This window comes from Vulpes vulpes, chromosome 3, assembly GCF_048418805.1.
Source record: "Vulpes vulpes isolate BD-2025 chromosome 3, VulVul3, whole genome shotgun sequence".
NCBI lineage: Eukaryota > Metazoa > Chordata > Mammalia > Carnivora > Canidae > Vulpes > Vulpes vulpes.
This window is the reverse complement of record NC_132782.1, coordinates 98168679-98188306: the sequence shown is the minus strand read 5'-3', so window position 1 is coordinate 98188306 and position 19628 is coordinate 98168679. Positions and strand designations below refer to the sequence as shown.

At 52.4% G+C, this 19628-nt stretch overlaps 1 protein-coding gene across 2 annotated transcripts in view; it reads left to right on the top strand.

Moving 5' to 3' along the window:
* POLR3E (RNA polymerase III subunit E) overlaps window positions 1-19143 on the top strand; it is a 29301-nt gene extending 10158 nt beyond the window's left edge. For both annotated transcript variants that reach the window (XM_025983759.2, XM_025983758.2), the window contains exons 6-21: window positions 336-418; window positions 2889-2996; window positions 3528-3577; window positions 5288-5407; window positions 6408-6493; window positions 6843-6887; window positions 6977-7068; window positions 8005-8125; window positions 11123-11204; window positions 12203-12262; window positions 12360-12517; window positions 12876-12937; window positions 13504-14027; window positions 16171-16248; window positions 17678-17803; window positions 18339-19143. In XM_025983759.2, the coding sequence (XP_025839544.1) occupies window positions 336-418; window positions 2889-2996; window positions 3528-3577; window positions 5288-5407; window positions 6408-6493; window positions 6843-6887; window positions 6977-7068; window positions 8005-8125; window positions 11123-11204; window positions 12203-12262; window positions 12360-12517; window positions 12876-12937; window positions 13504-14027; window positions 16171-16248; window positions 17678-17803; window positions 18339-18395 (1852 nt within the window). In that variant the 3' untranslated portion in view covers window positions 18396-19143. The remainder of the gene's footprint in view (window positions 1-335; window positions 419-2888; window positions 2997-3527; window positions 3578-5287; window positions 5408-6407; window positions 6494-6842; window positions 6888-6976; window positions 7069-8004; window positions 8126-11122; window positions 11205-12202; window positions 12263-12359; window positions 12518-12875; window positions 12938-13503; window positions 14028-16170; window positions 16249-17677; window positions 17804-18338) is intronic.
* The last annotated feature ends 485 nt before the right edge of the window (window positions 19144-19628 follow it).

The following is a 19628-nucleotide window of genomic DNA, read 5'->3' as shown; positions in this document are numbered from 1 at the left end:
GTAAGACACCAAGGCCCTTGTCCCTCATTGCCAGGCTCCCTCCCAGCGTCCCAATTTCACATGCTTGGGTCTGGTGCAACGCTGCCCCGTGGCAAATGTCTCCTTTGATGGGGGCGGGGGCTTGACTTACTACTTATCCCTGGGCCACAAACCAGGTCTTGAGTTTTCTCTTCCCCAGCTTCCCTCCTGAGGCTCGCACATGCTGAGGTGGGGCCTTGTGCCCTGTCCCTGGGTGTTGAACTTTGGAAGGTGTCTGGGGTAGAGAGGGCTATCCCTGCTGTGCTTTGAGATTGGAGCTTCCTTCCCCTTGACTTCTGTTCTCCCCATGCTCCCAGGAAGCTGATGGACAAGCAGACGTTCTGTTCCTCCCAGAGCACTAGTAACACAGCCCGTTACGCTGCTGCGCTCTACCGGCAAGGTACCCACACTGGGCAGCCAGGCTGCTGTGGCTCCTGGAGGCCGCTTGGAGGGAAGCAGGATGGCTGGGATGGGGTGGGGTGGGCTATCTCTAGCCTGGTACTCAGCTTGCTATTCTCCGAATACTGGACACCCATAGGGGCCAGGCTGGTTGTGGAAGTGATGTTGTCAGGGCGCTAGAATAGGCCACTTCTGAGGATTTCTGGCTTTGGATCTTGACCTGATAGAGATGCTGCTTCCAAGGTCATTGTCCTCCTGGGACATAGGCATACGCACAGCCTAACTACCCCTACTCACTTGATCGTGCACTCTCTCTCCCTCTTCCTCCTTCTCAAACCCCCCCTGCCCCCCAAAAAACAAAACAAGGTGCTTGTGCATGAGCAGTTTTACTCTTAGCATCTACCCTAGAGAATTAAAATGTCTGTCTACACAAAAACTCGTAGAAGCATTATTCATAATAGTGAAAAGTAGAAACAGTTCTATCAGCTGATGCCTGGATTGCACAGTGCCATGCCATTGAAAGTTACTTGGCCACGTGAAGGAATGAAGTACTCCTACATCCTCTAGCATGCATGAACCTTGAAAATGTGATGCTCAGTGAGAAAAGCCACTCACAGAAGGCCACATATTCTGAGTCCATTTATATGAAGTGTCCTAAAGAGGCAAGTTTGTAGAGAAAGCAGGTTGTAGTTGCCTGTGGCTGGGAGGAATGTGGAATGGGGAATGACTGAGGATGGGTTCAGGATTTCTATCTAGGGAGATTAAAAAAATGTTCTTTGGGGGGTGGAGGGAGTGAGAATCCCAAGCAGGCTCCATGCCCAGTGCAGAGCCCAGCGCAGGGCCTCAATCTCAGGAGCCTGAGATCATGACCTGAGCTGAAATCAAGAGTGGAACACAGCCGAGCCACCCCAGTGCCCCTGAAATGTTCTTAAATTGATTATAGTGCTGGTTGTACAACTCTAGGAACATATTAAAATACATTGACTAGTATGCTTTAAATGGGTGGGTTTTGCATGGCATGTGAATTATATCTCCGTAAAAGCATTAAAAGTAAGTGTAGAGTTCATAAAACAATAAGTAAAGCTAATCTGAACACTTAGGAAACAAACTAGAATAGATTCAAAAGTATTATCAGATAAATATCTTTCTTTTTTGCATCTGTGTCTCACATCTTGTAACTAGGACCATTCATTTTTCTTAACTAATTTTTATTGTTAAATATACTTTTTTAAAAAGATTTCTTTATTTTAGAGAGTGCACACTCCCAGGAGGGTGGGTAAGGGTAGGCAGAGGAAGAGGAGAATCTTAGACTCTGTGCTGAGCACAGAGCCTGACACGGGACTTGACCTCACAACCTTGAGATCACGACCTGAACTGAAACCCAGTCAGACACCTACCTGACTGCGCCACCCAGGCACCCCTCATTTTAACCATTTTTAAGTGTATATATAGTTCAGTGACATTGAGGGCATTCAAGTTGGTGTGCCACCGTCACCACCATCCATCTGCAGGACTTTTCCCATCTTCCCAACGTGATTGTATTTTTCTGTAGCCAAGTTGCCTGTCCTGTCTTGTTCTTTAGGATTCTTTCTCCCATCCTAGGGAGAAAGAAAGGTTCTCCTCTAAAATTTATTTTCTAGTATTTAAAGTTTAATTTTATACAAAACTGTTTAACATTTCTGGAAATTATTATTATATGGAGAGTGAGAAGATGATTTTTTTAAAATTTTTTTACTTCCGTTTTAATTAACAAAGTGTTATATTCGTGTCAGTCGTACAATGGAGTGATTCAATGATTCTGTACCTGGCTCAGGGCTCATTGTGATACATGTGCTTTGACTCCCCATCTCGTGTTTTACTCATCCCCCACCCACCTCCCCTCTGGTGACCATCAGTTTGTTCTCTGTAGTTAAGAGTCTGTGGGTTCTGTGATTGTTTTGTTTTGTTAAGTAGGCTCCATACCCACCCAATGTGGGGCTTAAACTCCTAACCTAGAGGTGGAGAGTCACATGTTCTGTAGACTGAGCCAGCCAGGAGCCCCGAGTCTGGTTTTTTGTGTGTGTGCTTTTTTTTCCCCCATTCTTTTGTTTCTTAAATTCCACATATGAGTGAAATCATTTGGTATTTGTCTGACAAGGGCCTGGTAGGAAGAGCAGGCTGTGTTTGGAAGAGTTGCCCTGTGTGTGCCAGAGTGAGCTACTGGCGGGGAGGTGGTGGTGACCGGGGTTGGGAAGGCCTTAAAGGCTTAAAGAAGCAGCTTTGAGCAGAATGCTCTAGGTATATGCCGTTGTGTGCTTACTGCATCCTCAGGGCCAGGTGGGATTGGGAATGGCCACATTCCCGGTGGTCCCAAGGCTCTGGGACTGGGGGCTAGAGCAGAGGTGAGGTTGTTTTGGCAGCAGGCCAAGGCCAGGATGGGTGGGCTAGCCCTAGTTCCTAGAGTCAGGTCCAAGCCCTTCTTCCTCTGCCAGGTGAGCTTCACCTGACGCCTTTACATGGCATCCTGCAGCTTCGGCCGAGCTTCTCCTACCTGGATAAGGCAGACGCCAAGCACCGAGAGAGGGAGGCTGCCAATGAGGGTGAGCTCTGGGGCCCTTCTGTCTGTCTCCTTTTTGACGGGATGGGTTGGTCATGGAAAATATCACTGCAGAGGGGGATGCCTGGGTGGCTCAGCTGTTGAGCGTTTCCTTTGGCTCAGGGTGTGATCCCAGAGTCCAGGAATCAAGTCCCTCATTGGGGTCCCTGCATGGAGCCCGCTTCTCCCTCTGCCTGTGTCTCTGCCTCTCTCTGTGTGTCTCTCATGAATAAATAAATAAAATCTTAAAAAAAAAAATTAACTGCAGAGGGATGGATTCCAGGATGCTTAGCAGCATCCCTGGCTCTACCCACTGGATACCAGGAGCGCTCACATCCATAGTTCTGGCAACCAAAAATGATTTCCTGCATTTCCAAGTGTCCCCTGGTGGACAAACTTGCCCCCAACTGAGAACTGCAGACTTTTGCAACCACCTTTGTCTAGAAGGAGAATTTGCAGATCCCCCTTCATGAGGCTTTCTGGGGAGTTGGGGGCTCCATTAGAGGCTATAAGAAGAGTCTGCTTTCTCTTACAGCAGGAGACTCTTCACAGGATGAGGCAGAAGAAGATGTGAAGCAGATCACGGTGAGTGAGCTCTGGCCCCGGGAAGAGGGCGGGTGCAGCTTAGGGGGACAGTGGGGCCGGCTTTATATATAGGTCAGCTGCCTGCAGGCTGCAAGGGGTGGGAAGATCTATGCAGACCCCAGGTCTGGGGGTGGAACAGATACTGCAACAGTGTCCGATCCTTCAGAGCCTGCTTGCTGGGCAGCCTGGAGGGATAACCTGTCCTCTGCCCACGCTGAGCTACCCTAGCTGTACACAGGACAGCAGCTTGGGGTTTCTGTAGAGTTGGGACCCTGGGGCTTGGCTGGAATTGGAATTGCCTGGGAGGAGGAACAGGGCCTAGGAGGTCCAGTGAACCCACACAGTCTGCCATGAAGCCCATGTCCTAGTGAGGCCAAACCCCCATGTTCATGAACCACATAATTCTGTCTTTCCAGTGGTGCGCAGATGGAACATTTCTATCTTAATACTTATTTCTATATCTCAGACATTGTTAGAAGAATATTGACCTTCCTTTTATGGTTTATAGAGTTTCCACTGTGTACGATTATGTAGGTTAAAATGAGTATTTAAGAAAGGATGCTCAAATAGTGACACAGATGGCATATAGACGTGGCTTAAGTTGTGAGCCTTTGCATATCCTTAGGTCGAGCGGATCCCGACCTAACCAGTGTGTGTGTGGGGGGGGGGGGGGGAGTGCTCACCCTGTTCTCTCAGTAGCTTGTTGAATGATCTTAGAGCCCTCCTTCCCTTCTCAGGGACTCAACTGGCCTATGAACTTTAAAGGACGCATATAGAATCCCAGGATTCTGGGGCGCCTGACTGGCTCAGTCGGTAGAATGTGCAGCTCTTGCTCTCAGGGTCCTGAGTTCAAGGCCCTGTTGGGCATGGAGCCTACTTAAAAAAAAAAAAAAAAATCCCAGGGTTCTATAATCCAGCCAATGCCCCTATGCAGGTGCCCTTCATAAGAGAGGTGTCAGGGCTTGGTTCCATCTGGACTCTAAGCAACAGAAACCCCAATCTACCTGGCATGAGCCCAAAATGGATTGTATTGGTTTCTGTTACTGAAAAGTTGAGGGGTAGCTTCAGGTATAGCTGGATTCAGGTGCTCAGACTCTGTCATCAAGACCTGGTTTCTCCATCTCCATCTCCAGGTTCTGCCTTCCTCTTTTGGCCTCTTTCTCAGGCAGGGTGTCTGTCCCCAGTGGTACAGAGTTGTCCCAGCTCCAGGCTCACATCCTCCCAGCTTCCAAGACCCCAGGGGAAAAGAAACTTCTTTCTCATTACTTCTAACTAAAGTCCCAGACTGGACTCATTGGCTTGGCCAACCCTGAACCAGCCCCTGTGGCTAAGAGGACTTGGTGCTCGGATTGTCCAGGTCTGAGTCACGTGCCCACTCCTGTGGCTGGGAATGTGTGTGGGGGTGGGGGCAGGGGAGGGATATCTGTTCCCCTGAACTGAGGGGGACCTGGGCATTTCCCCAAAGAAAATGGGGGTCCTGTTACCAGGGGCAGTGGAAATGGATTGGGCACCGGGCAGGCAGGAGCAAAAGAAAGCTGCTCCCTGGCCTGTTCAGCAAGTCACAGAGAGGGATGTGGTTGGAACTGAATTTAAGAGATCTGTGTCGGGAAACGGGGAGGTGGGAGTGGTGCGGGGCTCTCCCGTGTCCCTGGGGACTTGGGACAGCAGCCCAGGATGGGTCCCGGGCCTGAGGCCACGCCCCCCTCCCAGGTGCGGTTCTCACGTCCGGAGTCCGAGCAGGCCCGCCAGCGCCGTGTGCAGTCCTACGAGTTCCTGCAGAAGAAGCATGCTGAAGAGCCCTGGGTGCACCTGCACTACTATGGCCTGAGGGTGAGCCAGGGTCCCTGAGGTGCGGGCCTGGGAGAGAAGCCCGGGGCTCTGTGTGGCCTCAGTGGCTCATCTTGAACTGGTTTCGTGTTCAGTGAGGGCCACATGGTGGTAGCCCAGCAAGAGGGGATAAAGTCTGGTGGACAGCTGGTCCAGTTAGCATGTGTCCCGGGGGGAGCAGGAGATTGCGAAACGAGTCGGCTGTTTCCTGGGTCAGGGATTTTGACATCCCTTAGGCTCTCAAGTGTGAGCATCTTGCCAGCCCCCAGGTGGGGCTTACTTAGCTTTATGCATCGTGGATCCTGAATGAAGGTGTTCCGTGGAGAACCGGCCCTCGGCTACTGGCTGAGTTCACCGTGTATCTGCCAGGCACGCTTTTTACTAGGTTTCCATCTTGTGTGCTGGCTTAGAACCTAATCCTTGAAGCTGTATCAAGTAAGGGAAGCAATTGAGTTGAAGCCAAAGATGCCCTAGGCCTCCCCAACATTTTTCTAGTGGGGGGCAGGGAACAGCAACTCCTGATCTCTGGAACTTCCTGAAAGAGATTGGTGTTGGCAGAGCCTTAGAATCCGACATCGGAAGCTCTGCCATTTCCTAGTGTGTGTGGCTTTAGGCAAATTACCTCATGAGGTAAGTTGATGTGTATATGAAGCCATTGGACTTAGCCTGGCACGTAGTAGGTGCTCAGTGGCTGTTAGCTGTTAGTTTGTCATTGCTGTTAATGGTCCTATGGTAATGGTCACAGGCAGGGCACCTAGGGCATGGCTGCTGGGGCCGCTTAGTTGTAAAGCTGGAAATGGTTGAGGCCACACCACAGAGGCCTTGAATGCCATGCTCAGGTGGTTGAATATGATCCTCTGGCTGGCCGTGGGGCAGGACAGTAGGCGGCTGGAGTGGAAGGTGATGCAGGGGTAAGAACTGGAGTGAGTACAAAGGATCTCGGGGGTGGTGCAGGCCTGGAGTGGTAGCTGAGGGTCTTCCCACCCTGCCCCTTCCCCCACAGGACAGCCGCTCTGAGCATGAGCGCCAGTACCTGCTGTGCCAGGGTTCCAGTGGAGTTGAGAACACAGAGCTCGTCAAGTCACCCAGGTGGGACCGGCTGGGCCAGGGTCTTAAGCTACTGAGCCTACCACTGGCCCCGGGGGGGGTCCCTTCAGTGTGGGGGCCTTCCTAGGGATTGTGGCCCCTTCTGTATCAGGGGAGATGGACACCGGAGGGGGCCCTCCCTCTGGAGAGGGCCGGGGGGTGGGTGTGGAAAGACGTGGTTGTCCTTTCTCTGCAAGTTGGGGGGGAGCTAGGTCTTGGTGGGTGTGAGTCTGCTACCTACCCCCCAGCCCTCCTTTGGGAGGCCTCAGCCTGCGTGGGGTCTGGGTTTGTGGGCAAGGGTGGAGCAGGCAGAGCCCAGGAGCAGCTGACCCTGCCCTCTCCCCCACTGCAGTGAGTACCTCATGATGCTGATGCCACCCAGCCCAGAAGAGGAGAAGTGAGTAGAGTTGGGCCAGATGCCACCCTCCCCACCCCAAATCTTTCCTCTCACCCTCTCCTCTAACCCACTGTCTCTGTTTTCACCAGAGACAAACCCGTGGCCCCCAGCAACGTCCTGTCCATGGCCCAGCTGCGCACCTTGCCCCTGGCTGATCAGATCAAGATCTTGATGAAGAATGGTGGGTGGACACCCACTTCCTCCAGGGGAAACCCAGCCCTACCACCTCCTGGGAAAATGGACTCTAGGACAGACTAAGGACTCAGCATGGGCCTGGCTTAACGGCTCTGGCCTTGCCTAGAAGGAATGCATCACAGCGGCCTGTTGGGCTCCCTCAGCAGGCTCTGATTCCTGTTCTCATTCCAGCTGGGCCACTGCCCTGCTGTGAGCCTGGGCAGGCCACTGATGTTCCCGAGCCTAGGGAACTAGGATAGCTCCTGAGGGCGGAGATGAGGCTTCTTCATGGCTTATACAGAGCCTTGCATGCAAACATGAGCTCCATTCGTTCCCTTGCACTGTTTTGTGGTACCTGCACCAGGCTGCACCCATTAGGGACTGGTGTTTTTCAGAGGACTTGGGGGCCAGAACCTGTAGGGTAGGTTGAGTCCTGAACCTCAGAGCTTAATCCCAGGCCCTGGGCTCCTTTCCTGAGATACCACTTCTAGGATCTCCAGGTGCCTGAGCAGAGGTGAGCTCCCAGCTCTGCCTGGGGCTACTGGGGTGCCAGGCCACTGCCCTCGCTGCCAACAGGCCTTTCCCGGGCCCTTGTTGGGCCCCAGGAGTCATGGTCTTATCTTTTTTTTTTTTTCCTGAGTACATTCCACACCAAACATGGGACTTGAACTCATGACCCTGAGATCAAGAGTCACTACTTTACCAGCTGAGCCAGGCACCCCGTAGTAGTCTTAACCTTTAAGGAGCACACCTTGGGGTGTTTCCTCCAGAATTCAGTAAGGTGGGGTGCCCGCACAAGCAGCCAGTGAAGTCAGCTCTTATTATTACCCATGTGTCAGTGTTATTCACACGCTGGAGTGGTTACATGAGCCTGAAGCTGTATAGACTTGGTGAGGGAGAGGGAAGGGCCCCTTCGCTTGTCTGACATCTGTGTCCTCCTCAGTGAAGGTCATGCCTTTTGCCAACTTGATGAGCCTCCTAGGCCCCTCCATCGACTCTGTGGCTGTTCTGCGTGGCATCCAGAAGGTGGCGATGCTGGTCCAGGGAAACTGGGTGGTGAAGAGGTGAGTTCCTCTGCATGGGACCATCTGATGCATTTCAGTTCGTGATTATTGATGTTTTGGGTTTAAGTCTACCATAGCGCACTGGTTGTCCTGCATTTTATATCCATTCTTACCTGCTACTTGATCCTTTTTTTGTTACTCCATTTCTCCCTGCTAATTTAGAAGTTACCCTTTCTGGGCTCTTTTAGTGAGTAGCCTACAAATTCAGAGTGCATTCATAACTGATCATAGTTATACTAATGGCTGTATTTTACTCTTATCCAGTACAATTCAGAGACCTTAGAATGCTTTCTGTTTATCTTCCTCTCAACTCATGTGCCATATTTCTATTATTTTTTATTTCTATATTTTTAATTGTAGTTTAAAATCCACAAGATGTTATTTTATCCAGTCTGTTCTTCAGATCTCACATGTTTTCTTTTTGGTTTTGCTCATCATCCCTTTCTGCATCTGAGTTTCTATCTGGGATAATTACCTCCTGCCAAAAATTGCGGGGGTATTCCCTTAAAGAAGATCTGCAGGGGGGAGGAGTTCCTTGGGTATTGTATGGTTGCAAATATCTATTCCACCTTTATTGATTGTTTTAAGATTTTATTTATTTATTCATGAGAGACCGAGAGAGAGGCAGAGACACAGGCAGAGGGAGAAGCAGGCTCCATGCAGGGAGCCCAATATGGGACTCGATCCCAGGTCTCCAGGATCACGCCCTGGTGCTAAACCGCTGAGCCACTGTGGCTGCCCTCCACCTTTATTGTTAAAGGATATTTTTCTTGAGTGTAGGATTCGAGGTTGATTGTTTCCCTTCCACACACTGACATAGTTTGATTGCGTTCTCATTCCCATTGTTTCTAGTGATGAGTCCCTTGGTCCCCTCTGGCTCTTTCTGAGATTTTTCTCTTATTGTGACTTTCCACAGTTCATTAAGATGCATCTGAGTGTGAGTTTTGTTTCATGTGTCCAGTGGGGTTTGGAGCATGTGGCTTGATGCCTTTCAGTAGTTTCTCTTCTGTGACCCTTCCACCAGACCATTATTTTCAAGAGGGATGGGGGTAGTAGGGACTTCTATTCTGACCCTACCTGCCTTGTGTCCCTGACACTCAGTTTAATGCTTAGCATATCTCAGACCCTTGGTAGTAAGTGTGGGTGCATTTCATGTATGTCTGAATTATGTTTATTTTTATTTTTTTAAAAAGATTTATGTATTCATGACAGACACACACACGCAGAGAGAGAGAGGCAGAGACACAGGTAGAAGGAGAAGCAGGCTCCATGCAGGGAGCCCAACGTGAGACTCAGTCCCGGGTCTCCAGGATCACACCCCAGGCCGAAGGTGGCGCTAAACCGCTGAGTCACTGGGGCTGCCCTGAATTATATTTATTTTAAATAGTGTGACATAAGGTACACTAGTAAGGGCTCACTTTTTAGAAGGTGTGGTGTAAGGTGAACAATCTCTTTAAAAATTTGTTCCAAATTTTTTAACTCCTTGCAGAAGCTCCTGTCATTTCAGCTGGTTGGCCAAGTGAATTGTAGAGTCTGTTCACGTTACTGCCACCTGGTGGCGCCCTTGCACTGGGAAACTTGTCCAGTGTTTGTCAGTAGTTCAGCTGTTGTGCCACACACGTGTTTGATTATGGAAGGTCTTTGGATTTTGGATGGCACATCCCTCATTAAGTGGGACCACCCAGGTATATTTATGTTATGAATGGGTGAGAGCCAGGAGGGGCCGTCCCCTCACTCAAGGACACTGACCCAGAGAGGCAGACACTTGCCAAACATCTGGCAGCAAGGCGGTCCTGGAGCTGGGGTTTGAGCTCTTGGCCCAGCAGCGCCTGTGGCCCTGGTGCTTCTGCCCTTTCAGCCTGGGGTCCATAACCTGGACATGGGGCCTCTGGGGTCGTGTGTTTTCTGGCTCCCCAGTTCTTCGGCTCCTGCTACAAGCCCTCACTGCCCTGCCGTGGCCTGTGGGTGGAGCCCCTGTCTTGCCGAGTCCCTTCTGTTTCTGTGTGGAGGTGATGCAAAATTTACACATTGTTCACAAACTATGTCGTGATTGCTTGTTCTGTGTCCTGTGCTCCGCTGTCATTTCCTACACTGTCCCTGCCCTTGGGAATTGTGTGGGGCAGAGCTGGGCACCATTACAGATGAGCCCAGGGCACGCACCACGTTTATCCATTCGTTCAGTACCTACCTAGCAGCTCCCTTCTCTCTGTGGCAGTGATGAGCAACATAAGCCAGGTCCCTGTCCCCAAAGAGTGTTTCTGGGATGGGAGTGGACACAGAGCTCAACCTTAAAGGAAGGGTATTAGTTGGTTGCCAGGTAGAATTGAGGAAGGCAGGAGTGAAGTCCAGCAGAAGGAGGGGGCAGGAGAGCAGAGGCACCCCAGGCATAGGATGGTCTGGGGTGGTGTAAGTGTGACAGCGTCTGTGGCCGAAGTTGGTCAAGGTTATTATACTCGTAAGCCTCAGCACCCTGTGCCCCCAGGCCCTGAAGTTCTCTAGGCTTGCCTGGTGGTTCCCTTCTCTCCAGAGGCTTCCGCCCCACTCATGCCTCAGGGCCCATCCAGGTCCCAGCCCCTGACCCCTCTTGCTCCCACTCACACTGCCTGCCCGTCCCTTCCAGCAGGTGGTGAAGGCCTCGTGTCCTGCTTTCCAGCCAGTCTCTCCAGGCCTCACAGCTGCCTTGCCTGTGGGACTCACTGTCTCAGGCTGGCCTGTTTCTGAGCCCCTGTCCTCCCTGACTGCGGTGGCTCTCAGGCTGGGCTAATGTGTATGTGCAAAGTCAAGAAGGGTTGACAGGAGGAACTCTTGGGGGAGGGGGGTGTTTTAAGAGTGCTGCTTTTCTACAGACATGTTCACAGAGCCAGGGTCCGGGAAGCCCCAACGGAAGCTGCACTGGCCAGTGTTGGAGAGGCCTGGGCTGGGCTGGGGCACGGGCACTGCGGGAGGCAGAAGGGCTGAGGAATGGGACTGACCTGCTGCTCCTGCTCTCGTTGGCAGTGACATCCTGTATCCCAAGGACTCCTCCAGCCCTCACAGCGGCGTGCCTGCCGAGGTGCTCTGCCGGGGTCGAGACTTTGTTGTAAGTGCTCAGTGCTCTGCCCTTTGCTTGGTCAGGCAGGGTCATGGGAGGGGGTTGGGGCCAGTGCAGGGCTTTTGGAATCTTGGCTTGGGCAGTGGGAGAAGGGCAAGTATGTGTGGCCAGGCCGGGGGCAGAGCTCTGGACCCTGTTTTCTTTGTCCTTCAACTCAGAATCCTGGAGTCTTGGGCTTTGTAAGACTCCAGGCTTTGGCCTGGGGATTACAAACCAGAGGCCATAGGTGGACTCTGGTACAAACCAGATTTCTGGCTCATTATGAATGCTTGTGGACAGTCTGGTACCATGGGCCCAAATCCCTGAATAGTTCTGGCTTTGGGTGGGGCTGACAGTCGTGTTCTCCATAGTCCCAGGAGGCCTGCTTCTCTCCTACCTGTTCCCTGCATTATTGCTGTGGGTTTTTGCGACTCCTCAGTTAGCTCATTCCTCCAGTCCATTGCCCTGCCCCATGCCCTGCCCTTATCCAGATCCTGAGTCCTGGCCAGGGTATCCCTCTCATAGGTTTGAACCCCGGCTGCTGGATTTGCACTGCCTCCCATGAGGGAGTTCACAAAGTTCAGCTTTGTGCTTTGAACTTGGGGACCTTGGTCTCCTAGGCTGTCCACAGTGACCGTGACGTGTTCATGCAGCCCTTGAGCTATTCAAAAAGAGTGCAAGCATCTTTTCCCAATTGGATGTCCCAGCTTCTCTGGACAGATAGTATCTAGGTGCAGATGCAGTTTATTTTTGTCTCGGAGTCAAAGTGCAGTGGATACTTTATTCTGGGCTTGTTGGCCGAAGCACAAGTGCCATCTGCCACTGCCTGCCAGCTGTTCTCTGTTCATGCGGACACTGCCAAAGCGGGGCCTGGGAGAGGGTCTAGTCAAACCTGAGTTCTTAGTGGAGAAATCCCAGGCTTCCAGGACAATTACAGGGGCCTGGGGAATGGTCTTACCAGTGATCCGTCTTTGTCCCCTGGAAACATGCTCGTTTTTCTCCCACAGATGTGGAAGTTCACGCAGAGCCGGTGGGTGGTAAGGAAAGAGGTGGCAGCAGTGACCAAAGTAAGTGATGCTGGGAGGCCCCGGGCCCTGCCACTGCAGGGAATGGGGGCTAGTGGCCTGTCAGGCCTGCGGGCCTCACCTCTGTCGTTGCCCCCAGCTCTGCACAGAGGATGTAAAGGACTTTCTGGAGCACATGGCCGTAGTGAGGATCAACAAAGGCTGGGAGTTCATACTGCCTTACGATGGGGAGTTCATCAAGAAACATCCAGATGTGGTCCAGCGGCAGCATATGCTGTGGACGGGCATCCAGGCCAAGTAAGGGCTTGCTGGGCTGTCCACAGCCACCTTGCCCCCTGGGTCATGTGTGGGCTGGGGCCGCGTGCACCCCTTCCTCTGCTCCAGTGGACACTGGATTGATCCTAGAACCCCCTCTCCCCCCCAGCACAGGCCTGGCACAGCCATCCCACAGAGCTGAGGGGTTGTGAAGGAGCAGGAGCCCCAGGAGCTCCCAGTGGGTGCGGGGCCTGTGCACTGTGTGGGAGGGCGGACGGGGCTCTGGGCACATGGCATCCTCAGGCAGCAGGATGTCCCTGGCCTTGGTGGCAGCTGTTGCTCTAGTGAGGCAGGTGACAGGGGACGTGGCATAAAGTTAAAAGTTTATTCTTCTTTTCAGATTAGAAAAAGTCTATAATCTTGTGAAGGAAACCTTGCCAAAGAAGCCAGATGGACAATCAGGTGTGCGAGAGGTTTTGGACTGGGCAGGCCCCTAACCCAACTCTGGCTCTGGGAGGCCTGCCTCGCTGGGGCTTGTCGGGGCTCGGGGCCGCAGAGGGATGTGTGGCTCTCCCCACCGGGTGTGCTTTCTGTGCCTTCCTCCCTCTTCCCCACAGACCTCAGCTTAAGGCTTGTCCAGTGGCCAAATCCCTGGCCTCAGGGACTGGGGGCTTCTCAGCTCTGGGGCTGTGCTGGGTTGCAGGCCTTCCTCAGTCGGCAGAAGGTGGCGGTGGGACGGGAGGCACTGGCAGGGACTAACTCAGCAGTAACCCCTTCTGGTTTGAATCCCCCAACGCGAGATTCTGTTTTTTCCCCAGTTCTATTTCTCCCATCGCTGGGGTAGCTAAATCCCTCCTGGGTCATGGGGTGAGAGGCAGGACTATACCTCTGGCTTCAGCCCTGGCCAGCCTGCATTGTTGGGAGCCTTGCTCCTCCCGTCGGGCTGGGAGGGGCTGTCCGTGGGCGGAGGGCCCTTCTTTGTGCCGTCCCTGAGCAGCGTCCCTGAGCAGCGCTGCCTCTCCCCGCAGGGCCTGCTGGGCTGCTCTCTGGGGACCAGCGGGTCCAAGTGGCCAAAAGTAAGGCCCAACAGAACCACGCACTGCTGGAACGGGAGCTACAGCGGAGGAAGGAGCAGATGCGGGTGTCCGAGGTCCTGCCTGGCGTGCGGATCAAGGAGGAGCCCATGAGTGAGGAGGGAGAGGAAGAGGAAGAACGAGACGCAGAGGAAGATGAGGAGCCCATGGACACCTCTCTCGGCGGCCTCCACAGCAGGCTGGCCAATGGGCTGCCTAGTGGGCGGGCGGCAGGCGGGGACAGCTTCAATGGGCACCCGCCCCCTGGCTGTGCCAGCACTCCCGTGGCCCGGGAACTGAGGGCCTTCGTGGAGGCCACCTTTCAGAGACAGTTTGTGCTCACGCTGAGTGAACTCAAACGCCTCTTCAACCTGCATTTGGCCAGCCTGCCACCTGGTCACACACTGTTCAGTGGCATCTCGGACCGCATGCTGCAGGACACGGTGCTGGCCGCCGGGTGCAAGCAAATACTGGTGCCTGTAAGTAGAGCCTGCGCCCCCAGATGGGCATACACACAAGGCCACCCCTCAGGAGGGCTCCTGGGCAGGCAGCAGCTTTCCTGGCAGAAAGGAAACGAGTTGAGTTACTTTGGAGTGGCCTGTGCCCTGCTTGCTTTGGGGGAACCTGTTGTTTAGAGGCCGCATGGGAACTTGGGAGGACCAGTGACCTGGGTTTGCATCTTGTGGTGGCTTTGTGTGACCTTGGGCCTCTTAGGCTTCACACCCTCATGTGACGTGGGCAGATGTTGGCTTCGATGTCCAAGGATGGGGGCCAGGCCCCCCCTCCCCCCCCCGGCAGTGCTGGCCTGTTGCTTGAGCTACAGCAGGGCCTTGGTCCACACAGGATCCTATCCTGCCGGCACCTCTTGTTCCTGTCGGCCTGGCCACGTTTCAGGCTGAGTGCACTTCTGTCATCACTTGCTCTTTGCAGTTTGCCCACGTAGAAACCGACTTTGAGAGAAGTGAAATGAGCTTGTATGAAGGTCATATGTCCAGGAAGCGCTGAGCTGAATTGGAGCCTGTAGTGGCTGCAGGGCTGAAATCTTCTGCTTTAACAGAGATGCACTGAGCCTGTCACCAGAGCCCAAGGCTCGTGCCTGGCTTCTGGCAGGCCTCCCGCCCTAGTAGGGCTTAGCTGACCAGCACTGCCAGGCCCGCGGAAGGGGCCTCTTGTCCCGGCAGCAGGAGGGGCCTGGAGTGGAAGAAACACAGGAGCGGGGAGGCTGTTGGACATTTCCCTCAGCTGAGGGTAAAGAGGGCCCGGCCGTGGCTCTAGGAGGTGGTGCTGGTCGTTCTCTCCCTGAAGACTCTGCCAAGGCCTGGCAGCAGATCTGTGTGGTGTGGGGCTATTGATGTTGTCAATCCCAGGTCAGAAGCACCTGCAGTTTCGGGTGATCTGAGGCGACGGCCATCTTTGTGTGCGTGAGACGCAGAAACTAGGACGAGAGGCCCTCAGAGCTTTGCTGCCCGGGCTGCCCCAGGAGATCTGGCCCTTGTGGCAGGGAGCCTCCTTGGTGCGGTTTCCTGTACAAGGTACTAGGGCTTAGGGGCCCTGCCCAATGTGGAGTCACCCTGGCCTACCCAGCAAATGGGTCTAGTTAGCTCCAGGGTCACGTTTCTGAGCTGGGCCAGGCAGGGGAGGGCACCTGCCCAGGGTTAGCAAAGCCGCCTCGGGCTGCTGAGGGATGTGAAGTGGCCACTCTCAGGCCCCACTGGCCCTGCTCCTTCCTCTTGGTGGGGCTGGTGTCCCCGGGGGATCACCGACCTTTTTGCTTCTCCCATCAACCCCTCCCTCCCTGTGATCCTGATGTAGGGACTATCTAGGATAGCCCCCCCACCTGCCTTCCCCGAAGGAAGATAAGCCCCAATCCTCCCAATGTGCTTAGCCTCGTTTTTCACACAAGGGTGCTGAGGTCCAGGGAGAGTGAGACTCAGATGTGGGTTTGACCCTAGTTCTCCTTATTAGAGGTGTGACCTGGACCTGAATAAACTCTGAGCTGGATTCTCCCCGGAGAGTCGGGGGCTGCCACACCCTGCTCCTACCTCCAGTTTTCTGTGATCGAATGAGATTGTACATTTAGCCCCCCTGCGGCTTCCTGTGGCTGGTAGTTGCCGCTGCTGTTGCTTGGATTGTGTCACGGCTGGAAACCACTCTGCCGGGTGCCCTGAGCCTGGTCACCCTTTTCTTGGTCCACCTTCGGACGCTGCCAAACCCGCTGGTGTGCTGGGCCCATACTGACACAGCCTGGAGGGAAGGGGTGGAAAGGAATCCCCCGGAACGGAGCCTCCTAGGGAGGTGGAGGTATGGGGGAGTATTTCTTAGGACACCTCTGAGGGTTTACGTTTAGGGTAGGGTGACGCTGGATGTTGGAGGTGAGGTAATGCCAAGCTAGCAGGAGAAACAAGCCTGATCCCCTCCTTGTCTTGTGCACCTGGGGGCTTCGGGCTGCGGGTGCCCCACTCTGTCCCACTGAAGCCCTAGTGAGTGGGAGGAGCTGGAATTGGAATCCACCGTCGTCCATCAATTCATTCCCTGAATGGGGCTCATGCAGACTGGGAGGGGTGAAGGGCAGGGCAGGTGGACCCCTGTGGTAAAGACAACTCACGCCTGGGCCTTGGTTAGTTTCCCCCCCAGACTGCTGCGTCCCCAGATGAGCAGAAGGTGTTCGCCCTCTGGGAGTCTGGAGACATGAGCGATCAGGTAAGGTGACCTCTCCTGCCATCTCAAGAGCAGGGAGGTGGGGCCGGGCCTCTGGGGAGCCCCAGAGTATAGTAATTTACACCTCAGATTTTCCATCCACTCCCAGTTTTAAATATTCTGGCTCCATGTCTCTGTGTATTGTTAAAACAGGCTGGATGTGCCAGTGATGTGAGCCAAAACCAGTGGTTCCTGATTGCCAGTCTGGACCAGCTACATTAGAACCCTCTTTTTATTTTTTAAAGATTTTATTTATTTGAAAGAGAGAACAGGAATGGAAAGAGGGAGAAGCAGGCTCTCCCCACTGAGCAGGGGGCCCAGCGTGGGGCTCGATCCCAGGACCCCCGGATCATCACCTGAGCCGAAGGCAGCCACTTAACCGGCTGAGCCACCCCGGTGCCAGAGTCCTTTTTTAAAAGCTATAGACTCAGGATTGACCTTAGAGATTTAATTCAGCTCCCTATGAACAGGATAGGGTCCTAGGTACTTACAGGTTTATAGACCTTCCCTGAGGATTCTCTCTTCCAGACGGCCCACATTTCTCAGGTGGCCTCTGGCAATAAGAATCTCTTATCAGATCTTAGGTGCTACCTTTCTAAGAGGAATTGGTCCATTTTGCCTCTTATCACCCCAGCAGGAAGGGGCATGAGGGTCCAGCAGACAAAATAGGAGTTAAACCAGCAGCTGTGTCTATATAGTTAGGGACTCTGAGGTCCAGAAATTTTCCTTAAGTCATGAACTTACCTAAACTTTAAGGGTTAAGATTAAACTGCTGAACTGTTTTAGCAGTTTAAAACACCAGTCTGTCCTCATCCAGGTCCTGTCCCTAAGGTGTGGAGGGGTCGGGGAGCATTCCCCCTCTTGCTTCAGTGGGGCTGACGACGGGGAGGCCAGGATGGAGGGGAAGGCCGGTGCCCTGGGCCTGTGATGGGCCCTGGAGTGAGAGCAGTGCGGCAGCTCTTCCTGGGCCAGTTTCTGTGCTCTTGGCCAGGATAGGTGGCATCTGAGTTTTCTAGTCCTGAAGGAATAGGAAATTCAAAGAATTTGACAATTAAGAGAAAAAAAGTGTGTATTTTTAAAGATATGCAAAACAAAGCTTTTGGCCCTGGCCTGTCTGGATTCTCTGGACCTGGCCCTGTCTTCATGCAGCTAAGATGGTTAGATGGTGCCTTTCCCACCTCCTAAAGCAGTTATCGCTCCTGTTTATCATGAAACACCATGTCTAAACTGCTTTTCCTCTGCTGGCACTTCCCTGGCTTTTTTCTTCTTGGCATCTCAACAGGACAGGTTGGTCAGATGTATTTATCATAAAGGAAGTCCTGGGCACACAGACTGCAGCGTGGAGTTAGGTCCATAGCTTTGCATTTCTTGTTTGGGGATGTTTCTCTTTTAGGTGACTGTTTTCCAAAATAACATATTTTTGCTACTAAAGCACCGACAGGTTTTGCTTGAAATCTTTTCCAAAAATTACCGGGTACGCCGGAACATGATCCAGTCAAGGTTGACTCAAGAGTGTGGAGAAGATCTGAGTAAACAGGAGGTGGATAAAGTGCTAAAGGTACACCCACTTTGTGTAACCAGGCCCAGAGGGTTTGGGCCCCTGTTGGGGGCGGCGCTCAGGAGGAGGTCGGCAGGATCTTTGTTAAATCTGGTTTCTCCCGGCCCCTCCCCAGCCAGGTGGGTCTCTGCAACCACTGAGGCTGGGTGCTGGTACGGGTGTGGGCAGAAGGAGTGGACTAAGATGTGGACACCGCCTTCAAAAAATAGTCTAGTGGGTCATCCTTTGAGGTTCACCGGGCCTCTGTGAGAGTCTCCCCTCCCCTTCTGAATCTCATAGCACTTGCTTTCAGTAGACCCGATTTCTAAAATTTAGTTTAAAAAGGAATATATAATTTATCTGGTATATGAAAGTAAGTATACTTATGGTTCCCCACTTTTTGGACACCCCTGGGAGGGAGAGATTCTGAGGCCCACAGCCTGTGGTCAGGCAGGTCTTGAGTCGCCATCTGTCTTCTAGCCATTAATCCTAAATTGAGTAATGGTGTTCTGTCCAGGATGTAAGGTCTGCCCCTAACACATTTCTCTCTCCGTAGGACTGCTGTGTAAGCTATGGGGGCATGTGGTACCTTAAAGGGACAGTACAGTCTTGACAGGAGTCACAAACCACTGACCCAGTGAATCCAAGCCCAATGAAGGACGGCGGAGCCAGCAGAGGTGGAGGCAGTCTTACTGCTTCAGAAGACACGGAGCAAGAGGAACTGACCATGGCGCGGCTGGGGCATTGTGCTGTCTGGTGGACAGCGGGGATCATCCTCAGCCAGTGGCAGGGTCAGCATAAGTTAGATCGCTCCCAGGAGAGAGGGCAGCCGGGACCTTCTTTACAGTATAATTTGAAATTCCTGATGTATTTTGCTTATTACTTGGTTTCATTCTCATAATAAAGAGAGTGTATACTGACCACAGGCAGGCTGATGAAAATCATGGTTTAATATTTTACTTTTCAAACTTAATGCCAACAAGGTCTAAGTTATGTTTACAAGATGAAGAAAACCTCAAGGTTTTAAATATTTAAAATGCCTAGAAGCTAGTAATTTAGTCTTTGATTACCTGTGTGCTAAGACTTCTGCCAGTTTCATTAAACAAACCAAATCGAATTCTTCTTTCACCATTGGGTTTCTGTGGCCACCTTACCTTTTAAAACCACTTTATGTAGCAGTCTCAGCTGTTTACATGAACCCTAGCAAAAAATCAGAATCAAATCCATCTATTAATGTTTGCATAAGGATGCAAACAAAACCAGGTAAGTATGGAACAATGTATAAGTGAGATCATTACACTTTGATGTAAAAAATTTATATTTTGTGTATTTTTAAAATAAATACTAACACTGACCTGGCATCATGGTGCTCCTGTCGTCTGAGGGTTCCAGGAAGATAGTGGTGTCTGTGCTCCCAGAGCCTTGCATGTAGTCCGGGAAGGGAGCTGAGGGAGGAGGGGAGAAGGCAGTACAGTGCAGTCGCATATGTAATTTTTAAGTTTACTAGTAGACACATTGAAATAGTAAAAAGAAACTAGTAAAAAATGTCAGTACAAAGAAATGTAAGATACCGTTTTCAAGATGCAGCACTTGATACTTCCAACACTTGCAGTTGGGACCAGCCACAATTTAAACACTCAGTTGGGACATGTAGCTAATGGTGACCTTAGTGGACAGTGCAGCCCTAGAGGATTAGGACAAAAGTCAGAGCAAGCTGCGGTGGGCAAGATGTGAAATTCTGCTACCTGATCTTCCAGGATCTGGTTGGGATACCAGAGCCACTACTACCGGAAGGTTTAGGTGGTGGCCCCACCAACAAAAAGAAAAACATCTAATATTTGGTGGT